This window comes from Drosophila yakuba, chromosome 2L (assembly GCF_016746365.2).
Source record: "Drosophila yakuba strain Tai18E2 chromosome 2L, Prin_Dyak_Tai18E2_2.1, whole genome shotgun sequence".
NCBI classification, from domain to species: Eukaryota; Metazoa; Arthropoda; class Insecta; order Diptera; family Drosophilidae; genus Drosophila; species Drosophila yakuba.
The window spans coordinates 19,259,506-19,274,894 of NC_052527.2; the positions used below are offsets into that span (position 1 = coordinate 19,259,506).

Consider the following 15,389-nt stretch of genomic DNA (forward strand, 5'->3'; position numbering starts at 1 on the left):
AATTGTGGTAAGTGTGGGAGGGGTTCGGCTAAAACCGCAAGTATTTAAATGATACATTTTTGTTGCATAAATAGTGTCGAACGACAATGAACGCTCCCATGTATGTGAGCTTGTGTGTGTTGGCATTTACATTCAATATTTTTCGGTTAAACAATTTCAAAGTGGTTTTTGTTTTTTTTTCAAAAATATTCGTAAGAATTATTTCAATTTTAAAAATAGTTTGTAGAGTTTGTATTATAATTTTTTTTTTACATTTTTACAAACGATGTACATTTATATTTGTGTGTTTAAACGCTATTAACAATTAAACTAAGTATTATTATAAGGAAATTGGAAAATAAGAATTTGTAAAAAAGTTGCCAAGTCACATAATATGTCTCGCCATCTTGTAAGAAGAACATAAACATACTTGTGTTTACATTTTTTATAAATAAAATTAAGGAAATTAAAATTTTAATTAGTAATGAACATAAGAACTTTTCAAATGCATTATTTGAAATACCAATAATACCTCGTAGCTCCAATGAATAATTTTTCTCGTTCGCAATTAAAGTAGTCAAGAGCAAAAAAAATCCTGCTTTGTTTACATACATAAAACGTATAGAAAAGTCATGGCCTATTTAGTATCATTCACAGCAATCATATACTTAAAATAAATTGGTAACTTCACGCATTTTACTTTCATTTGACCCAGTTACCTGGTTAACTGCCCTCGCCAGTTGAAAGAAGATGTTAGCTGACCCACTTTTATCATCCGAATGGAACCAGGACGGTACGAAAACTATTTTGCACTGCACTAGTGAAGTTTGGTTTTCTTTTTTGGCAGTTTTAATCATCTTCATACGTCATTTGCAGTGTACATACACGTAGTTTTATCTATTATCTAATCTGTTGAAGACATTTAAGGCAGATCTATATTAATCAAAGCGAGACAGCAAACAGTAAACAAAAGACATTGCCGAGAGAAACGGTTTTTGACCGAACCAACCAAATCAGTTTGCATTTTATACTGAGCAAATTTGGACGTAGCAAAGTTGTTGTGAAAAGATTGCCTTCCTTCATAGTTTTTAATTTTACAATCAGTCACTTAACAAGGTTTGGCTGTGATTTGCTGTTATCTCGAGTTTTCGCATTTTCTACCTGTGTTTATCTTGATCTTGCTAATCGATATCAGTAAAATGCGTCAATTGGATTTGAAAGAGAAATTAAAATAGAACCCGGCAACTGATTCTGAGCCATACGCACAGGAATTTCATTTATGTTCCAATCGTTGTTGAAAATCCTAACGATATTCATTATTCAACCGATTCTCCTGTCAGATTTCTTGTGCTCTTTCCGTTTTATTTCCGTTTGGGGTCTCTTGTCCTTGAACAAGTTCAATGATATTGCCCCGGCCCGGCAATACAAACAAAAAAAAAAGCTTATTCAGTTTTATTCTCTCTTTTTATTTATCCGTGATAACACAAGAGCGACGAGATAAGCGTATCAACCAGGGGAACATTTTAAAAATCCGGTTTGGCCTTATAAAGAATATACCAAACGAACTTACACTTCAGATACAAAAAGAAGTCATCCCTTGACACACCATTTACCAAACCCCCAATTATTTAGTAGAGTAGAGTTCCTTTTAATCATATATACATACAATTTTCGAGTTTGAATGCCAATCTAACATTGCTTATAATTTCATTTTCTTATGAAGAGTACATCTACCTTAACTCAGGATAGAGATTACGTATACGCCACTTGGTAATTTTGTATTCCAGCTGTTTGTATTTTGTTGTCTGGGTTTATCTGCTTTCCGCCAGTTCTTAAATATTCCATATTCCCACGCATACAATCGAACGCCAATTGAATTCCTTGAAATGTTCAGCAATACGTTGGGACATTAAACTGCCTCCAGCAATTTGTTTAAGGTCATTTTGATTTAGTTAAACTTATTGGGTCTCGGAACATCTTGAATGAAGCGCAGCTTGAATACTTCTGCTGTCCAATTAAATACACTTGCACTTAAGAAGTCGTTAATTAGAAATTGAGAAATAGCATGAGAGTTGGGAGCTTTCAGACTTCTTTTCGCGGTTATATATCGTTGTTCGATATTTTTACTGCTGTCACGTTTTGGCAGCTTGTGTGCAGAATTTCACCAATACATGTCATATCCAAAAATAGACCAAAAAGCAAACAACAAAGCATGCAATACAATTTACAAACCTCAGTGGGTGGTGGAGGGTGGTAGATTGGTGTAAAAAGGGGAAATGTCACCGCTCACACACCACCGACCACCCCGGGTTCTAAATATAGTGCGATAAATGCGGCGCTGTTTGTCCCCAATAGTTTTGGCCTGCCCTTGGTTAAGGCACAAAACCCAAAACTAACTAGTAAAATGACATTTTGCTGGTGTACTCCTTGTCTATAAATCAACCTTGAAGGACCTGCAATTTGTGCAGAAGACATGCAATTGATAATTCCAATAACAAGACAAGATTGTTTATTTTTGTTTTGGTTGCATTTGATCAAAGCCAAACAACAACAGCTGTTTTCCTATTAAAAGACGTTGGTGACGCATGAGAAGCCGCCGCCTGGTGCGTCACGAAAAACAGCGCGACCACTTGGCAACTAAGAGGCGGTTTGAGATCCTAGTTTTCCCCGTGTCCGCCATTTCCTTCCTGCCCATTTCACCGCCTTCTGGTTGCTGCAGGAAGCTTCGGGGCGAACTCAAAATTTTCGTAATGGCGAAATAACGAAATAGCGGATTGGGAGTTGGTGTTGAGACTTGGACATCGCCCCTCCTCCATTAGTAGTCGCAAAATCAATAGCCCGAGCTTTGTCGCAGTCTCATTTTGAGTCGCTTGCGGTGCACGAAGCAAAGCAATGTGGCTCTGTTTTTTTGCTGTATATTTCCTAATACTCATACCTTCTAGATCTGAAAGCGTGCCGCAAATATCTAAGGTGAACAAAACTCAGCCTTCTAGTTATGGAAGTAAAAAAAATGGTTTTTGCTATATCTAGAGCAATCTTCATTGATTATAAATTTATTTTAAGAAGTTTGAAATGCACTTCATAAATTGATCAATAAATCTTGTATAACTGTCTTAGTATTCCTGCACGACTCTAGTGAAATATTTTGTTTGTGTTTAGTCTACTAGTCGTGCCTAATGTATGTATAGATGGCAAAATCAATTTAATGTATTGGTTGTGTCGTCTGCGTTGTGTCTGGCTTTTTCGGCACGTCTCTGGTTTTATTGACACCTGTAGACAGCATTAGCTTAGTAAGTTGAGGCTTGAGTGGCACTTACCCTCATCACATTTCCCGACCGTTAGTCATTTTCAATTTGTTTACAACCATTTACTGCTGCTGTTGCAGGAAAGCGATTACTCGCGGAAATCGGTCGGCGGTCTGGTTTACCAAGATTGCAGTCGAAGTCTAAATAAAAACCTGAAAAACACTAATAAAGAATGAAACTAAAGGAAACTGAAGGGAATCGAAGTACTTTGAACCCCGAATCCAAAGTCAGACACCCGGCATTCAATTCGGTTTTCTTTCTTACCTCCAGATTTCATCGGTTCCTTGTTCTTTGTTTCCTTTTGTCTGGCCCTCTGTCTAAGTTGTCTGGTCCTGTTTGGGGAAAGTGCCATCAACTTTTCACTCCGACAAAACCATCTGCTAGCTCGCAGGGAATAAAAGAAAAAAAGGAATATTTTTCGAACATACAATAGTGGGTTAAGAAGCTTTACCTAATTGCAGGAATAAATTTACGTTGATTTACATTTATTAACAGAAGAGAAATCAAATGTTTGATTTCCCCAAAGACATTAAGATGAACTACCAGATTGGAAAAATGTATTTGGAAATCTGTGTATGTAGCGAGGCGCATTCAAGTGGAACAAATACGTAGTTACATATGTATATAACAAGTAACAATAAAGCAGTACTTTGGTATTAGTGTAGTCATGCCATTTGCCTACATCTTGATTATATTCAACTGGTTTAACCGTAACACTAATTTCATATTAAGTTACACGTTTGTGTGCGCTGTAGCCTTCATTAACTGTGCATATTATAAACTGCATTTAGCTTTGTTTATTGCCCTTAAATAACGACTGACCACTGACCTTGGCATCCCGTAAAAGTTATAATTTGCCTCCGAAACTTTCCTTAGCTGTGTTTGTACACATTAAAAGACAGGTAGCCAGTCAAAAAAAAACCATATATATTTCAGATCTTATTAATAATTAATTACCCGAATAAAAAAGCTTTACCATTTAGGCTAGAGTCTAAAATTTGAATATCCTACGAGTTTTATGTCTTTGTCCATTCAAGCATTTTGAAATACCAATCCCTTAATGAAATGTATAATTTGTATTGGTAATAAATAAAAATATTCGCTTGGTTAATTAATGTCAATATTATTTGGTTCTCTTCAAAATTATCTTTAATTTTGCGACACAGATATAATCAAACTTCTAAATTATTTTTGAAACTTTAAGTGATCTTTATTACGCAGACAAAGCGGAAAAGAAAACATATAAGATCTTTAATTAAATAGAACAGAACACAAAAATATATTATTTTTGTTTTATTTTACTTTGTGAATCGGATTTGATAATTTCAACATTATTCAATGAAGGAAACTCATGCTTTATAAAAAAAGACTTTGAAATTTAAACGTTGTTAGTAAGCACAAAATTCTCCTTTTTACGGTGTATTAAACTTTTCAACTTTTATATAACAGCAGAGAAGGAAAACTAACAGAGCAATTTGTTTATATTTTTTCTGCCTCTATTGTTTTAGCGTAACAGACCTTTTAAAGTGCTTTAAATATGCACCAGACTGTAAGATAATTTTTTGTGGGAGTAGTATGGTGGAGGGTGGAGGGTCAGAAAGCAAACCTCTCTGCGTGAGCGATTGGAGAGTTGTGCGTCACTACTCTCTCCGCTCTCTCCGGCAATGGAGACTTACTGCCGGACGGAGCAATCGTTTCCGTGGCGTAAAATGGGCGGCGATGAGTTGGCAATCGCCAGTCGATAGCAAAACATGAGAGAGTGCTCATCGCGCAGCAATACGCGTCTACTTAGTGTGGTAATCGTAATCGATCAACGTCTCAGAATCGACACTTGTCGATATTTAATCGAGATCCTATCTCGCCGCATTACGGGCGATTAACGATAGGTAATTTAAATTTGTCAACTGGCAAGACAGGAAGTGGAAGTCAATCTTCAGTAGTTTCTAAGTAACTGATTTGAGAGAAAGCTCTCCGAACCGCGGATAAAATCGATTATTGTGTTATGGCAAACACCTGTCGATATCTAATCGGGAGTCCATATCACCGCGTTACAAGCTCCGTCGTAATCAGCAACTAATCGCTGTATTTGCTTAAATGCATAGGGAATGTCCTATGTACATATAGATATTTACATATATATTTGCTTTTGTGACTTTTCAATTTCGCCAAGACGCAAAACAAAAAATACATTGCATAAGTCACAAGTAAAAACAGACTGGGAAATATAGCATCAACAAAAAGTGTTGTTGCTTACCGTGTCATTAGGTAAACACACAGACTGATAAATCTAGAATGTACTGGTATATACTAGGTGCATGCCGAGATAAAGTGAAAGTTTTCAGTTCTATCAACAAGGTTTCCCACTTGTATATCTTTTTTTTGCACCCGCTTATTAATTAGTTTCACGCGTTTCAATATCACTAGCTATTCCACATTGGATTCCCCAATACATACCATAATCTAAATGCCTTTGCCTGAAGAGCCTGTCCAATTTTTAAGTAAAATATTCGCCTACTTTAGGCAAAAGTGCAAAAATAAACACAGGTCGCACTGGGGCCATAGAAAATGGAATATTTGCTTAAAGAGTTATCGCGTTGTGTAGATATACGCGTATATATGCAATATACATATTATACAATCATTGTTCTGCTTCGGTCTTTATTTGTGAACTCATTTTATACATATGCTTTTCACGATCCTCAGCGGAATATAAATAATGTAAACGGTTGTGGAAATGAGCAGACTTTATCTTAGATCACTTTTTGGGAATATTTTTAATCATTTTTGAGACAGCAGACGACCAATACACTTAAAATTTATTTTAAAGATTTTTCTTGCGTTTGTTCTCTTGTTTTCGCAGAATAAATTTCAGTTTATTAAAGAACCCTGCTTTTATTATTTTAAAATGGGTATTTTGGTTGCCAATTAATGATTGCTTTTTAGGTTTTTACGGACCTGTTTACACATTATAAGATATGCGTTACGTACAAAGTGAGCCCTAACTTTATAATTATTTCAATTGTAATACAGCAGTTTTGTTTTAATTTATATTTTTACGGTTTGCATTTTCATGCTCTTTTTTGTAAGAGACTTGCAATCCTTTTTTTGTATACAATGAGAATTTATTTCTCACAAAAAGCTTTTAGCTGGAAATGTTTTCAAGCAGTCTCTTGATTAGTTGGTTGCAAAGCGTTGTCTAATCAATTTCTACAAATATATTTCTAGCTTTGTTGTCAATGTTCATTTCATTTAAATGTTATACCGAATGTTGTCTTAACATTTTATTTCTTATTGCAGTTGGTTAGACCTCTTCCCACATCTATGGAGTTTCATCTAGACAGTGCAGAATACTGCCAGGCACAGCACAAATAAAAAGTGAGTATGGATTATTTTCGCAGTATATGGACTTCTTGCTTAATTAATTAGCTCAAGTGGCACGAGCGGTACAGGAGTGGGTGGCGATAGAAAGGTCACTTGACTTACTCTGAACAAAGCACTGTGACCTTTCTGGACAATTGGCGGCTTGACCCGACCCGAAGAACATCGTAGACAAAAGTGTCGTACGCGACGAAAATGGCGAATGTCTCAATTATTTCATTGCGTGTAATTGAGCTAAATTGTTTTTTAGTTTCCCACGAATTGTTTTCAATTAAATGAACAATGGGAGTCGCGAGAAAGAAGCTTAAACCGACTTGCACCAGATTTGTCTGGAATTTAACTCAATCTAGTCTCACTCTTTGCAGGTAAGGAATCCTACATAAAGGCGGAGATAGCCTGAGTGACCACTAAAGTCGACATCGATAAGTGGTGTGGATACGATCAGCATTATACCGTATACGGATCAGCTGACATCGCGACAGCAGCGGCCCAATTAGCCAAACACTGTTAATCTATGCGAGAGAACAAGGAAAACTAAATTTAAAGCATCGCGGTGATCACAACTAATATCACAGCAAAGAAATATTTAAGTTTTTATCAACGAATCCTAGAAAAAGTTGTAATATTTTCGAAAACAAACCTAAAACTGAGCCCAAATCATTTTAGTTTCAAATACGTGTGACACTTAACGGGAAAACCTTTTTCAGTCAAAGAAAATTGATTGATTTTCTTTGTGATAGCAGAAAAATCCATAATTGTACTTAATTGAAAAAAAAACTAATTTTTACGTTAACGATACTTAATCTAGGTTTGTGTTTTGGTGTAAAACATTTAAGATACGATACAAAGAGTTAATTATAATTATATTTATTTTTTATACATAACACTAACTTAAACAAGATTCAATTGTAAGCCTCTAACACGCTGAATTTTTATCTAGAAATCAATCTACTTCCGTTAAAAAACCAATCAAATCTTTGTGAAACGAAACAAAAACCACACCTTATTGTAAGAAAATAACATAGTGCACACGAGCCAGATTAAGTCCTCAGAACAGCTTTTGTAATTGTTTATGAGCATCACCATGCGTCAAAAAGATCTACGCCCAGCCCCCGCTCTAATTGAGTACAAGGGCATGAAGTTCCTAATCACCGATCGACCATCAGACATAACCATTAATCACTACATTATGGTAAGTCCTTCTATCATCTCAGCCCAAATTCAAATTTATTTAAATATCCTTGTAGGAGCTTAAGAAGAACAATGTCAACACTGTGGTGCGCGTGTGCGAACCCAGCTATAATACCGACGAGCTCGAGACACAAGGCATTACTGTCAAGGACCTGGCCTTTGAGGACGGCACCTTCCCGCCTCAGCAAGTCGTTGACGAGTGGTTTGAGGTCTTAAAGGATAAGTAAGTACAATAATAGCGCTCTTGAATTCGCGTAGATAATTGTTATTTTATTAATTATGTCATTTGTTACATTGAGCCAATTTTTTGTAGTTTTAATATTAATAATAATAACATTATAAAATGTACACTAACTAAATATTATTATTTGTTCTTAAGCGAATTAGATTGATTAATTTAAGGCTGCCAACAGTTCAAAAGTTTAAGACATATGTATTTGTAATATTTAATTATATCATTAAAAATAATTTTTGAGATATCATAAACCACAATCAAACTAAAAAAACCTAAAGTGAATTTTATCAATTTATTCAGTATTATTTGTTGCTTTGTGCCACTCAATCTAAATATAACCGAATACTACTAAATTCAAACTATAAAAAAGCCAACAAAAATCTAAAAGCTGCGCTAGCCACATATCCAATGAGCTGTTAAAAATTTCACACAAATTAAAGAAGAAGATTTTGAAGATGTACAGAACCCCGCTTGTAGTCCTCGCTATCGCCTTAGCTGCTAGCTTAGTATGATTTCCAATGTTCATGAGTTATAAGTTGCTGTATACAATTTGGTTAACTAAAAACTTTTGCACATTCCTTCCTTCATACTTCTTTCAACGTTTTCGTTTTGTAAATTTCGAATTCCACACTCCATTAAGAACTTGTAATACCTGTAAGCTACCAAACTTGATCAACGAGAACTTACCTTACCTTCCTATATGATTCGTTTCGTGTGCTATTTTATGATACCGCTGCTGCTGTGCCCTAGTTTTAGAAAGTCCACAAGCGCCACACTATCCTACTACAAACATAAGCGATTCTCGCTTAGACACATACCAAAAACAGTTCCACCAACAACAGCAACTGCAACTGCAATAAGAACTTCAGCAACCAGAGCCAGTTTATCCGCAGCATCAGGTCGGGACACAGATACAATTCCCCTAACAGCCACAGATAATCTCAATGATACTGGCGAGGCAGCTTCAGCAATTTATAATAATACTGCATTTCTTGATAATGAAACTTGTCGGTAAGCGTAGACCTAGAGTTATAGAGTTATTAGCCTAAAAGCAATGAGAGCAATATCCCAATTAAATTAAGTTTTTTTTTTATTTGTTTTACAATAAACTATATCATTTAAAATTATACCTTACAGATATCAACAAAATCCAGAGGCTTGCGTTGCCGTTCATTGTGTGGCTGGTCTGGGACGAGCTCCTGTCCTTGTTGCCTTGGCACTGATTGAATTGGGCTTAAAATATGAGGCAGCGGTGGAAATGATTAGAGAGTAAGTAGTTGATAAAAGGCTCAGATGAAAAGCAATTTAATGAACACCCAAATTATTTTAGTAAGCGACGAGGAGCCATTAACGCCAAGCAGCTGTCCTTTTTGGAAAAATACAAGCCAAAGGCGAGACTAAAGCACAAAAATGGTCATAAGAACTCATGTTCTGTGCAATAGATTTCTAACACCATATGTATATTCCCACCAGACAAAAAGTGTTCATTTTTTCAAAAACAAAAAAAAAATGCAAGCGGGTAAAAAAGCGCGTACACAAATAAGAATTGATAGGCAGCAATCGGAAAAATTGAACTAACCAAGTACCAGAGAGCCTAAAAATATGGACGGAGATATTGAGTTACAGCCCCAGTTATTACTAAACCTCAAATCTCAAATTGAAATGTATTGGCAACAGTTGTGTAATTTGTATGTATTAATTAATGTAATTTATTGTTATTTTACAATTCGATTCAGCCAACCCACACCAAGCTAAAATGTAACTACAGCCTATATAAACAGACTTATACGCATATATTTCATTATGAACGGCCCGAATACCCCATTAAATGGTTGTAGAGGGCCTATGAAAGTAGTTGAAAAATAAACCACATGCTTAAATGTAAAATCTAACAACAGCAATCAAAGCATATTTATAAACAAAATCTTCGGGATCTATGTAACAGAAAGGTGCACGGAATGGAAGAACTTTACATTTATTTTCTAAAACGGAAAAATGTACTTAATCGCATATTAGTTTGGAGCTCAGCACTCAAAACTGCATTATTTATATTTGTTTATTATATTTGTTTGGTTCTTTTCACTGCGGCCATTTCTAGCCATCAACGATAGAAGGCGCTTATCTAAATACATATTTGAGTTTTAACTTTCAAGAGTAAAAATACATTTATTTATATTAGAGCCTTCATTTTATATGCAAACGCTTTCTTTTTTGACACTACAATACCAATCAGCCTCTCACATATATGCATTTCTTCTATGTGTGTATGTGTGATTCAAAGATATATATCTATACATATACTTAAATATATATATATGTATTATAGAACTACAAAGTTTTACATTAATGACTACATACATTCAAACTCAAGAATTGCAAGCAGTAAACAAGCAAATTAAAGAAATAATTCAAACCAGCAGCAGAAAAAAATAAAATAAAAATTGAGAAAATGAACATGCAAAAAAAATTAAACCTTATTGTAAACAACAAATTAACAAATTATATTGTGTGAAATGGAGACGATGAAAAGCAAGAAGAAGATACACAAGCCGAAAATAAAAACAAATTTAATGCTTATAAATAATTTATCCAAAATACTGAATTGTAATTTTTTAAAATGTTAGTCATTACAAGAAAATAAAAATGATCTATATTAAAATTTAACATGTAAACTTTTACAAAATTCACTCAATATCTGGTTTTATATCTATTTGGTAACAAACTTAAAAGTGTAACCTATTTTTAAATTCTACTTATCGAAAGTTCCTCTATTTGATGATATTCTGGTAAAAATTAGGAAGGATCATAAATACCTGTACACTTACAGGTTTGGGAAATAGTTTCTCTAGAAATATTTTGATTATTTTAATTATTTTCGATGTGTTGAAGCTTAAAGGGCTTAAAAGGTTTTCTTGGTAAATAGTCTTAATTAATGACCATATGTAACATTTAGAATGCAGAGTTTATAGCATTTTAAAGTGTATATATTCTAGATAAGGATTAGAAACTGAGTCTATTTAGCTATGTCGATTTTTCCATATGCCGTATATTTAGTACTTTGGGAATTATACGATCCAGAAAGTTTGGATTAAGAAAGTCTAAGTAAGTACTGTAAAAGTTTCACACTTTTGTAACTATGTAAAATATAACTTTCTTTTAAAGATTTGTCATTCCCAAAAAAAGTCGAGAATTGGTAATCTATAAGATTTGATAGTCTTCGTTTCTGGTTTAAGGGATGTTCTTTTAAAATATGTTTCTCTGTAAAATTAAATATATATATATAAATGATTTATCATAAAAATCATGAAAAAAAATACTTGCTTATGTGGCCATATTGATAAAGGTTTCGGAAAACTATCATGTATTGCAAGTACTTTTTTAGTAGTTTTACGTTTGGAAAGCAAATGTTTCGATCCTCCGATTACATTAATTGCAGATAGTTTGTGTGGAACCATTTTTATTCTCGGACTTGCGGAATTGAAAATCCATTTAGGGATACCTTTCATATGAGTTGGATTTTCTTTTTTCCACATTTTCTTCAATTTTACTGCGTTGTGGTGCCTATAATGAAGTATAAAATACAGTTCAAACAATACTTGAAACTATTTTCTTATCGTTATCGCGTAAATTCAAAGAATACTTACATTTTCACTTCTTTTATTTCGCCGTTTCTTTGGTGAATTTCCCGAATACCTTTTATTCGTATTGTTTTTGGCTTAGCAATAGTTTTGGTTCGCCGATTTAATAGTTTGCCATTTAGAAGTTTATGAATTTGTTCCATTCTACACCAAACAAAAATGAAAGCTATTTTTAAAATTATGTACAATATACAAATACCTTTCCTCTTGAGATTTTTTAAAAGCATAGAAATCATGATATAAAGCCATCTTTAATTGCTGAATTGCGTCTACAATTGGCTGGAGATTATTTGATACATCACTCCCCAAATTAGTTATTAAGGATGGGGTAGAAGAACGGGATGTTGCTGAATTATTTGCGGTGGGTGTTGTTAAGGTAGCAGCGGTGTTCTGTGTTGGTGACGTGGTTTTTGGGCTTTGTGTTGTAGAAATAAGTGTATTGTGTTTGGTTGAAAAAATTGTGTTTTGTGTTGTGAATTGTGTAGTATTCTGAATACTTCCATCCAACAATACGTTGTACATCCTTTCAAAATCATCGAATAGCTTTAACAATTTTTCCATCGTCAACTCGGTAATATATTCACTGGGCTTAACTGTTGTGAAAAGAAGTATTTCCAGCTCGGCTGAATCGCCGTTGCCTGAATCAATATGGCCCGCGACGATTTGCTTTAATACCTCTCTTACTCTAGATAAAAGTTGTGGCGAAAGTTTTCCATCCGACTTGTCGGCTACAGTTTTCAGAATTTTACGTAATATTTTTAAATGTTCTACTATGCTTTTGATTTCGTCTTTATAAGAACTAAGGGTTTTTGTCGTCGTAGAACTCTCTGTTGTTGATGGCGTTGTTGAAGGTTGAACATGGGAGGCCGTGTTTCCTGTTGTTGGTTGGTTGTTGTTGGTCATTGTTGTTGGATTGTTGAATATAATTGAAGAGCTCTCTGCAGTGAACTTTGTACTCCTGTTTATATTTTCGCCATCGTTAAATTGCGAAGACGAGCTTTCTGTTGTTGAAGGGTAAGAAATAGTAGATTGGGAATCAGTGATCATAATTAATGCTTTGGTGGTTGTAGTAAAATGAGAAGAAATGTTCTCTGCTGCGAACTGAGAAGTATCTGTTATTTGTGTATAATTTGAATCAATAGCCATACTCTCTGTTTTTGAAAAAGTTGGTGGGACATTAGTGGTCGTTTGTGTTGGAGTGTTGTTAACTGAATTATAAAATGAGCTCTTTGTAGTTAAATGGGGTGTACTCTTTATATCATTCTTATTATTTAGAAAATCAATCAGGTCTAAAAGTCTGCTAATTAAATTTTTTAGAATTTTAGTTTCAGCATAATTTTGTTGGTCTTTAAAGTCATATGTGCTTGCAGTTAGATAGGTAGTGTTTTCTGTTTTAGAATGCGTTGTACTAAGCAGAAAACTGGTGCTCTCTGTTGGCGAATGGTTAGAAGTAGTTGATTGGGAGGTAGTCGTCGATGATGTCGACTTGTAACTGTCGGCTGTAACTGGGGGGAAAGATCTTTCCGTTAAGGAATGTGTCCTGTCGTTTGGGTGAGAACTGTTGCTGTCTCCTGTTGAATGGGTAGTACTTATAATATTTTTTTTGCCACATAATTGATTGATCAGTCCATTAAGTTCTTTAATCCAATTTTCCAAAATCTTAAATTTATAGCAAAAATTTTGATTTGTGACTTGATAGTCGTTTGTTGTTGGATAGGAAGGTGTACTCTCTGTTGTAGCAAGATTGAATGGAGTTGATTGGGAACAGGTAGTCATTGTAGTGGTAGTTGTAGTCGTTGTCTGGAAAATAGTGATCTCCTTAGGTAAATTGGTAGTTCTTTTATCACTTGGTTTCTTATTTAGTTGACTGATCAGCACTTCTAGACCTTTAATCAATCTAAACATGTCTTTAATTTTACTGTCCATTTTGTCGATTATTAGATTTCTGACTTCATAGGTGTTGGTAGTTGAATGGGAGGTAGTGCCCTCGGCTGTCGAATAATAGGTTGTATTCGGATGAGTATTGGTGCTATATGTTCTGTTATAAGTAGTACTTGAATATTTTTCTTTATCAATGATTTGAAAAAGCATTTGCCTTAGTCCCTTAATAAAATGCTCTATAATAATAATTCGATTGGTACTTTCGTTAACAGTAGGATGTGTTGTTTCAGATGTGATTGATGTTAGATAGAAAGTTGTGGTTGCATAAGTAATAGTAGTTGGCTGGAAACTACTAATCTCTGTTGCTGTGACATTTGTCTTATCGCTTAACAGAATTATCAGTTCCCTTAGGTTTTTTATCAAATTCTCCATGACCGCATTTACACTGGCACTGTTGTCTACATTTTGATTTGTAATTTGAATAGCTTGGAAAAAGGAATCAATTAGTGATTTTTGAGTCTCTATCCACTGGCTCAATACTGTTCTGATACGTGTGCTCGTGCTATCTTCTTTCAGTTGTGTTATTGATTTAAATAACTGCAGAAGCATATTCTTTAAAAGCATAATGTCGCGGGGAGGGATATTTCTTTCTGTATGGAGACTATAATCAGAGTCTTTCAATACTTCGGTGATCGCATTCACGATCGAATTTAATAAATTGCGCTGATTTTCCGCCCACTGGAGGATAAGTTTGGATGCTTTTTCGCGGATATTTTTTGGTCCTGCCTTATCCTGTCGAGATCGAGATCGATATTGTAGCTGTAATCCCTTATATAAATTTTTCATAATTTTTAATTCTTGTTTATTAAAGTAAGATTCCGGTTTGTCAGGGTCTTGGAACGAATGCACATTCTGGGTTTGCGGAGCACGATAATTTTGAAATTGTGTTTTGAAATCCTGTACATTGTTTTCTGAATTTATATTTTGTATTCCTTGTGACTCTCCATCCTGCTTATACACGCCTTTATAACTTGCATATCTTTCTGGATGAAAGATGTTATTATATATGGGTGAATCGTGACTGCTTTCTAATTGTGAAGGATATTTTATATCGTCAAGATCCTCATTCGACAATGGAACAGGAAATTCCTGTAAAGATGTAAGTCGCTGCGGCGGATGTCCCTGAAGATTCCGAGGATCCTTATCTGAAGGGTACCTCTTTTGAATGAAATAATATCGATTCTTAAAAACCCGTGGATCTTGCTTATCATATCCAAATGGTTCTCTATGATGTATAAACATGCTTTTATGGCGATTTGGAGAAATATATTTTTTTTTGTTTCCATGATTCGATATATAATATCTTTCATTGTAATATGGATTCGAAAATGAATCCTTCTTGTGTTGTTCGTGCGTATATAAATTTCGCGTATCATTCTCACTTAACTGAAAAGGAACTTATTAAATTATAATTTCCATTTGCACATGTTTTCTTACGCTTGCTTTAATTATTTTTATAAAAACACATAACAACAATATTTGTACAAAGGAAAAGTACATTGTTTAAATTTCTACAGCAATTGAGTAAACAAAACCTTATATTTCTGAGAGTATACAGGGCATACAAAACATGGACCATTAATAATTTAATTTATATTAATTTTCCACCGATTTTCCGCTCCAAAATTTTATTTACATATACATAACTGTAAAGTCAATTGGTTAAGATAGTAGTAGGATAGTTGTTAGCATTTCAAGAGGGTTGTTTAAGTTATAAATATT

The 15,389-nt window shown here is 34.3% G+C and overlaps 3 protein-coding genes and 1 long non-coding RNA gene across 7 annotated transcripts; 2 read left to right on the plus strand and 2 right to left on the minus strand.

The window, feature by feature from the left end:
* Nucleotides 1–310: 310 nt before the first annotated feature.
* LOC26536243 lies at nt 311–4,765 on the minus strand. Its single transcript, XR_001454398.2, has 2 exons — nt 3,549–4,765; nt 311–3,446 (listed from the first exon to the last, which is right to left on the minus strand). It is a non-coding gene; the product is annotated as an uncharacterized LOC26536243 (long non-coding RNA).
* Nucleotides 4,766–4,898: 133 nt separating this feature from the next.
* On the plus strand, nt 4,899–6,659 carry LOC120320806. The gene is made up of 2 exons (XM_039371459.2): nt 4,899–5,170; nt 6,582–6,659. Exon 1 carries the CDS (start codon nt 5,036–5,038, stop codon nt 5,162–5,164), a length of 129 nt encoding a protein of 42 aa, XP_039227393.1. The 5' UTR covers nt 4,899–5,035; the 3' UTR covers nt 5,165–5,170; nt 6,582–6,659.
* A 1,053-nt stretch (nt 6,660–7,712) lies between these two features.
* On the plus strand, nt 7,713–9,989 carry LOC6528940 (protein tyrosine phosphatase type IVA 1). Of its 2 annotated transcripts, XM_039371457.2 has the most exons (5): nt 7,713–7,854; nt 7,910–8,076; nt 8,839–9,099; nt 9,226–9,357; nt 9,419–9,989. In XM_039371457.2, exons 1-5 carry the CDS (start codon nt 7,735–7,737, stop codon nt 9,528–9,530), a joined length of 792 nt encoding a protein of 263 aa, XP_039227391.1. In that variant the 5' UTR covers nt 7,713–7,734; the 3' UTR covers nt 9,531–9,989. The 2 variants fall into 2 exon arrangements, with proteins under 2 accessions (XP_039227391.1, XP_002089972.1); XM_002089936.4 differs by lacking the exon at nt 8,839–9,099.
* On the minus strand, nt 9,471–15,255 carry LOC26534545 (serine-rich adhesin for platelets). 3 transcript variants are annotated; one of them, XM_039371452.2, is made up of 5 exons: nt 15,105–15,255; nt 11,926–15,053; nt 11,733–11,870; nt 11,410–11,649; nt 9,471–11,346 (listed from the first exon to the last, which is right to left on the minus strand). In XM_039371452.2, the coding sequence occupies exons 1-5, from the start codon at nt 15,165–15,167 to the stop codon at nt 11,256–11,258; spliced, it is 3,660 nt and encodes a 1,219-aa protein (XP_039227386.1). In that variant the 5' UTR covers nt 15,168–15,255; the 3' UTR covers nt 9,471–11,255. The 3 variants fall into 3 exon arrangements, with proteins under 3 accessions (XP_039227386.1, XP_039227387.1, XP_039227388.1); XM_039371453.2 differs by having other exon boundaries at nt 11,406–11,649; XM_039371454.2 differs by lacking the exon at nt 15,105–15,255 and having other exon boundaries at nt 11,926–15,058.
* Between the last annotated feature and the right edge of the window lie 134 nt (nt 15,256–15,389).